At 47.0% G+C, this 7,247-nt stretch overlaps 1 protein-coding gene and 1 long non-coding RNA gene across 3 annotated transcripts in view; one reads left to right on the top strand and one right to left on the bottom strand.

Moving 5' to 3' along the window:
* Positions 1-19: 19 nt before the first annotated feature.
* The window catches only part of CRACDL (CRACD like), a 61,816-nt gene continuing 54,588 nt past the window's right edge, over positions 20-7,247 (top strand). The window contains exons 1-2 of one of the 2 annotated variants that reach the window (XM_090127127.1): positions 140-209; positions 4,342-4,439. In XM_090127127.1, the coding sequence (XP_089983253.1) occupies positions 4,432-4,439 (8 nt within the window). In that variant the 5' untranslated portion in view covers positions 140-209; positions 4,342-4,431. Of the gene's footprint in view, positions 210-4,341; positions 4,440-7,247 lie in introns of both variants that reach the window. The other variant, XM_090127163.1, reaches the window with a different exon arrangement.
* LOC149920041 (uncharacterized) lies at positions 3,080-6,268 on the bottom strand. The gene is made up of 3 exons (XR_016460534.1): positions 5,878-6,268; positions 3,672-3,982; positions 3,080-3,552 (listed from the first exon to the last, which is right to left on the bottom strand). It is a non-coding gene; the product is annotated as an uncharacterized LOC149920041 (long non-coding RNA).

Raw genomic sequence — 7,247 nt, 5'->3', positions numbered from 1 at the left:
CGCCCGCGCCTCACCCTCAGCCCCGGGCGTGGCCGGGCCCGGCGGGGAGGAGCGGGGCGGGCGGCCCGCAGGTGTCCGCAGCTTGGCTCCGCGAATGGGCCGCTGCCGCCCGGGTCGCTCTCCGTCGCCTCCCGGGCGCTGCCGGCCGCGGGCACCGCTGTCCTGCCGCCGCCGGAGGGCTGCGGCGTCGCCGTTCGCGCGGGGCCCAGGTGAGCTAAGGCGGCTCCGCCCGGCCCGGCGCCTTCCGTGACTGTGCGGGGAGGCCCGGGCGGAGGGGCGGCTCCAAGCGGACCCCCTTATCCCGGCCGCAGCGCCGCCATTTCGGGGCGCGTCTTGGGGCGAAGGGAGCTGCGGGCGCTGTGGGGAGGTTCGCTCGCGGGCGTTTGTGTGCGGACGGGCTGCGGGTTTCCCCCTCGCTTCTCAAACTTCTCGTACAGCGCCGGCTGCTCCGGCCTAAAGGGGTCTTTAAGCCACGTGAGTTCTCTTTGGCACCTGTCGGACCTGAGGGCTGAAGTGCCGGTTTTCTCACGGTTGTGCTCGTGGCTTCTGTTAACAAATTTCCAGGCTGCTGCGCCGAGTTCTGATTGCCGCTGATAAATGCGAAGCCCCCGCTGAGATCTCTTTGAGGTGGGAGGGCAGCACCCTGCTGGGTTTGCCCCACACGATTAATTAAAAACGCACGTGTATGTTGAACACCAAGTATATTGAACACCAATCTAAGCGCTAATTGTTGGCATTCTTTCATGGCGGCTACAAATCTGTGTTTTCCCTGTAACTAATTTGGGTCTATTTAACTTCTACAGACTCACGCACGCCTCAGGCTTTGCACACACGTCAGTGCCAAAGGCATAAAAAGGCCACCTGGGAGCATGCGTTGAGCTGCTGTTACATCATTTGTCTGAAGGGAAACGGTTGTTCCCAGGTGACACACAAGTTCTTCCCCAAGTTTTTCCTCTTTCTGCTTTTCCACCATAAATCTGATGTACCGTAATTAGCTCCCGTAAATCTTCCTCCTGCTGGAAGCCATGTTCCCCCATCAGCACTGCATGTCCTCCTCTATTTGTCATCATTAAAACGCTCATTTGCTTTATCACTTGCGTGTCGTTAGCCTCCAAAAATAGTAAGCGTGCATCAAAGCCTGTTTGCTGCTGATGTGGGGCTGTGTATCATTTCTGCACTGGAGTAATTCCGTGTCTCTCGTGGCCTGACTGGGGTACCAGTCCTTTTCCACGCAACAGGATACGGGTTGGTTTTTATGTAAGTTTTAAGTGGGAGCAAGCTCTCATCAGCACTTTCCAAGGGGCAAAGATTACATTGCAGAAGGGAAAAATGTAACATTATTACCGGCACTCGCCTTGGAGCTCTTTAATCATTGAAAGGAGGCAGGCTCGGGACAGGAGTTGGCTGATCATTAAAGGCAAGGGAGCAGGTGTGCTTGGTTCTGTCGTTGATGAGGTAGGGACTTCCTGTGGTTGGAGTGGTGGTAATTGTCTGTCTGCCGACGCCAGAGTTTATAGGCAGCTGACAGTCTTGTTGCTTGTTTTCATAGCAACTTTGTAAACTTCTCTTTCACTGTGTTTTTAATTGGTGATTTCACCCTGACGGCAGCTGAACTTCACTGCAGCCACACTCACTCCCCATTTCAAGGGAAGAGAGGGAGAAAATATGATGGAAAAGGGCTCAAAGGCTGAGATAAGGACAGGGAAATCACTCACCAGTTATTGTCACAGGCAAAACAGGGCTGATAGAGGGAGATTAATGCAATTTATTGCCTACTGATAAAAGACGAGAGCAGCAAGAACTGAAAGCAAACTAAAACCACCTTCTCCCTCTCCACCCCCTGCTACCTCCTGTCTTTGGGTGGCAGCTCCTCCAGCCTTCCTGCCCCTCCACAGACCTCTCTCCATGGGCTGCAGCTTTGGCCCAGGCTGCTCTTGCAGGGGTATCCACAGACTGTGCCTCCTCCAGGCCTCATCCACTGCTGCCCTGTGGCCTTTTCTGTGGCTGCATGTGGAGAGCTGCTTTGTGCTCTGCTTGTGGGCTGCAAGGGGACGGCCTGCTCCTCCACGGGCCTCTCCTTGGCTGCAGGGAGCTGCTGCTCCAGCCTGGAGCACCTCCTGCAGGAACACTGATGCTTGAGTAGGACTGTGAGTGCCTTGTACCTGCTCCTTAGCTCCCCAGGGATGATAACTCTGCTGGCACCTTAGACTGTCCTATCTTGCAGGCTGTCAACAGCTCTGTGTTTTAAGTTACGTGGCTGCTGATTCATTCAGTATCCACAGTCATGGCAGGAGGTTATCAAAGGACAGAAAAGAAGGAGCTTTGTAATAACAGACTGGGCAGTGAGCTATTACTGAGAAGCTAAAAATGCGATTAAATTATGGAAATGCCTCACAAAAATATTTATTGAAGTAGCAAGGCTACATTTCAGACTAAGCAGGATTGAACTGAACTCATCAATGCCCAATAACAGACCATCTCTCTGTTTGTGTCAATATTTAATGAATGGCTGCTGCCTCCCCGAACATCCACTCACTCCAGTCCTGGTTGCAGATGTGCAGTTTGATGCCAGCACAGCCAGTACCCAACTGGTGCTGTGCAAGTAATTGTGCTGCAGGCTGAAACCCTGCCAAGTACCCACTGTGCAGAATGCAAAAGTGCTGTAGGTAGATCTGTTTTCACTTGTGTAGCACATCCTGCATAGCTGTAGTGTGTTGCTCCTCCTTAGCAGACAAAGACTGGCTGTGGCTCATTAGATGTGCCATGTATACTGCAATGCACAGCTGATTTATCTTATGTTTTCATGCATCTAGAAGTGCCTTCCTGGAACTGTGGGTGTTGATGAACCAAAATGTGTTCATTTTGTGTCAACCCAAAACACTGAATTGTCATCGACTTAGATGTGCGAATCCACGCTGGGAGAAAGTAGAAGGATGGCTGAGTGTGCCAGGATTGTAATTCACTTGTGTAGAAAAAACTACCTAATTTCCCAGCTTTGCATACTCTGAAATAGAGTTAACAATCACAGGAGAGAGAGAAATTCAATCATAAACCAATCAAATGTAATATGCTCGTGCTATTGAACATACAGTCTTCTCCTACCGAGGATGTAAAGTAAAGAGCACAGAGAGGCTATGCAGAAGTGGAAGGAAACCATTCAGTTGTCCATTTTGTTACAGTGAAATATTCATAGTCAAAATTGTCCCTTAAGGAAGATGGCATTACCTTTACTCTGACATTTCCATGGGCTGCTGTTCATTCTACAGTCAGCACAACTCCCTTGGAATTCTCCTTGTCCTTCCCATTCCGCTCCTGCTCCATTGTGTGATGGTGATGAGCTGACAGTTGGAGCTGATGATCTTAGTGGTCTTTCCCAACCTTAATGATTCTCTGATTGCCCCGCATGATGAGGGCTGGACTGGGGTCTGCTTGTGCAGTCACTTGCAAAATCTTGTCCATTTGATCAGCATTTTGCAGGTGGATTTTGTGGCTTCTCCCAAAGTGCAGTGCAGAAGATAAGGCTGTTCTGAAATGCGTTTAAAACAGAAGTTTCTAAAAACACGTGAAAGGAAATGGTGTCATCAGTGCAGTAATTCTGGGGTAACTTGATTTTCTGTGTCTGTAAAGTGTGAAGACTGAGTATTGCAAAATTTGGAGTGTAAAATGCCTACCTCTGTTTGATGATTTGCAGCATGGGAGGAATTAGAAACCTTGGCAGTTCAGAAAGAGGCAAACGGGTCTGCCAGCACCTGGGGAAATACGGACAGCAGCTGGGAGAGTAGCATAAATGTATTAGTAAATGTTTCTGCAAAACATGAGTAGGTGTTTCTGCAAAAGCAATCAGCAGTGTTGTTTCTCATACTGTTGAGGATTGAGGAGTCATTCCCTTGGTTTCCAGGTTTACATGTCCAGCAGTGCCTGGTGTAGCCCCAGCTGGAGCCAGCTGGACTCCTCTTGCAACTCACAGCTTCTCCTGCTGCATCTGTAGGAAACAGATCAACAGCAATGTGTCAGGGTGCCCTTCAGGATGCAGGAGGTTATCAGAATTCGGAGAACATACTCAAGCAAGCTTCGCTGTACTCATTAGAGATGCCTTAAATTCTGTCAGCTTTTGAAATAATTGAAGAGGAAAATGAAATTGATGAGTTGGGAAATGTTTGTGTCAAAACAGAGATAAGAGGCACTGTGGGATTTCTTTAGTTTGTCAGCATTGCCTCTTAGTGTCCCTGAACGAGCCTCACAGAGTGTATTTACTTAAGGCATACCAGTTTTTAGCCTGTTGATGCTCAAAGAGCATGCGATAAAACTAGACACAGATTTCCTTGGTACTTTTCTCAACAGTCTCCTTGGTGTCAGCTGGTTCGAGGCAGAATTCATCAGTCAGCTGAGGCAGTATGTGAAGAGAGGGACAGAACAGAAACCCCCACGTGTATGAGATGGTAAGGGTTTGTGATGTATCTCTATGAACCAATGGAGCTATCACAAAACCAAGATGGAAGCACTTTAAAAAGACAAAGGACTCAAGTGCAACTTTGTCTTTTATTGATACCCTTATGATTTTAGGTACAATGTGCAGGTCTGAATTTCCAAGGGGAAACCACACTCTGGAAAGTACACAGAGTTATTAAAAAGTGCTTCAGCTCTGTGCTGCAAAGCAAGTCTCTATCAACAGTTTATTATATTCTGTGGATAAAAATACACTTTAACTCCACTTTTTTAAAGCAAGGGAGGTTTTTCTTTCTTTTTTCTTTGCAAATCAATTTGTTTTGAATGACATTGAGTTTCCAGCTTTTCAGGGAGGTAATATTAAATGGGGTGCTTTGTTTTTCCTTCTGTAGCACCTGAAGGCACCAGGCAGGGAAAAGCACTGCAGTTTTACACCTTTGTGTCTGGAAGTGATAAAGCGAGATGGAAGGATTACCCAGTTTGTCCTTCTCAGTCTTCTCTTATCACAGCAGCTTCAGCAACTTAGCGAATTTAAAGAAAAATAGAATAACAAAAGAACAGTTTCATCTTCTAACTCGCTAGTACAATGCTATCAGCTGCTGGTATTTTTGAATTATGGGTTTTATGTGATCCTACACTTGATCAGATTTTTTTCTTTCTTAAAATGGAAAACATTCTAGAACTGAAGGAAGAAGCTATAAATACACAATGACATGCAGCTTAAAGAAGGCCTTGGATAACAGGACCCTGCATGCCATGAAAATTAGGAATCATAGAATCATAGAATGGCCTGGGTTGAAAAGGACCACAATGATCATCTAGTTTCAACCCCCTGCTATGTGCAGGGTCACCAACCACCAGACCAGGCTGCCCAGAGCCACATCCAGCCTGGCCTTGAATGCCTCCAGGGATGGGGCATCCACAACCTCCTTGGGCAACCTGTTCCAGTGTGTCACCACCCTCTGTGTGAAAAACTTCCTCCTAATATCTAACCTAAACCTCCCCTGACTTAGTTTAAAACCATTCCCCCTTCAGGAACTCCTGAATTCTTACAGCTGTGACATTCTTTCCTTAAATTGGTGTGTCAAAGCTATTTGCAAGGTCTTGGGGCCTTGGGCAAAAGCATGGAGACATCTGGGTGCTAGGTGTTGAGGAGGGGCAGATACTGTCCATCCTTCTCACTGCCTCTGCTTGAAGCAGGAGGATGCAGTGCTGGCTGCTGTAGCTGTGGATGTTCTTACTTGGTGCACTCTGCTAGCTAGCAACCTTGCAAAGCATCCAAGTGGCCTGGGTCTGTGCTTGTCGGGCTACAGAATGCAAGGATTCTGATTTCCATCAGTTTGCCTGCTGCTCTGCAACAAGAAGGCATGCAGTTCTCATCTCAGTGAGATCTACCATTTACTTACTGGTATGTTAGCTGAGAGAACTTACTGTACAGGGAAACACTGGGACAGGAAGAGAATTAATATGTCTGCTGACTGGTTGTAATCAGTGCACAGAAATAGGGCACTAAAGAAGTGTAAGAGGACACTGAGATTTGGTTTCTGTCCCTGTCTGTTGCATCACAGTGTGAAGGTGCTGACTGAACAGAGTGCTCCAGCATGCCTTCTGTTATTTGGAATAGATTGGGTAAGCTTTCACCTCAAAGTCTTCATCAGAGAATGTCAGAGCTGGCAAAGCTGGGAAGATCTTTGGGGCAGAAATGAGAGATAACAAGAGATTGTTCCCAAGACTGTTTCACATTTCTCTTGGGGTCAGGTGGAATTGAGGATAAAATCCTCAAAGGACAAACAGTGTCATTTTTATAAATATAAATCGGAATCAAAACTCTTCAGGGATGGTGTGGTCTTCAGAAAAGCTATAGGTGGCAGCATCATAATAAAATAGTTTCCTTGGTGTCTGTGGCTAGACAGAGACTATGTGTCGGGAACAGATGCACAAAAGACCGTAAATGTAAAAGAGCAGATGAGAAAATTGTTGGAGGAGATCAGCAGTTAAGCCAACCAGTTAAAAAGGTCAATCAGTCCTCTCAATCTGCATGTCCTCAGCTCTGTGAGCACAAACGAACATGCAGATGAGCAGAGTTCCTTCTGGCTGCCTTGCTCACTCTTTCAGGGCGGCAGTGGTAGCTGGGTTTTGCTAGCGCTGGAGCATCTTCCACGCATGCAGAAGGAAACGCTGCCCTTATCAGCAGTACTCTTCTGGCATCTGGAAAGGGAGCTTTTAAAGAAAGGCAAGTGTGCTTGAGTGAAGAGAACAGGACTGTTGTGAATCCTCGCAAGTGGCTCGTGACCAGTGACTTTTGGAGACGAGTGCTCACGCTTTATGACAGCAGAGCCTGTTCAAATATCTTAAACTTGGCTTCCAAAAGTCAATGCACCTGAGTTACCTTTGAAAAAAAAACATGACTGGGCTTGCTACAAAAAGAAAAAACATTTTTTATTTCAATCCCTCCTGCTTCCCATTAAGGCTTCTGGGAACAGTGAATGTGGTATATTAACTTATATCAGTACATACTACCATTTTTCTTTCCAGTGTGCCAATTGTTTTAAACAGAAATGAGACATTCTTATTTTCACAGCCCAGAGAGGGCATTAAGCCCCTCTGGCAGGGCAAACATTCATTTTCTGTCTCATGCAGATGTATCCCTCCAAAATTACTTAGCCCCAAATTATGTAAGTAATATACAAGGGTGGTTCATGGATTTCTTTGTTCTTGCAAGCTTGCTTTGCAAGGAGATACTGTCCCAGCTGCTCTCCAGCATTCATATCACATATGTACTTACCTCAAAGGTTATTTGA

The sequence above is a fragment of the Phasianus colchicus genome, chromosome 1 (genome assembly GCF_987193195.1).
Source record: "Phasianus colchicus chromosome 1, bPhaCol1.hap1.1, whole genome shotgun sequence".
Taxonomy (NCBI): Eukaryota; Metazoa; Chordata; class Aves; order Galliformes; family Phasianidae; genus Phasianus; species Phasianus colchicus.
This window is presented reverse-complemented; position numbering and strand designations above follow the sequence as displayed.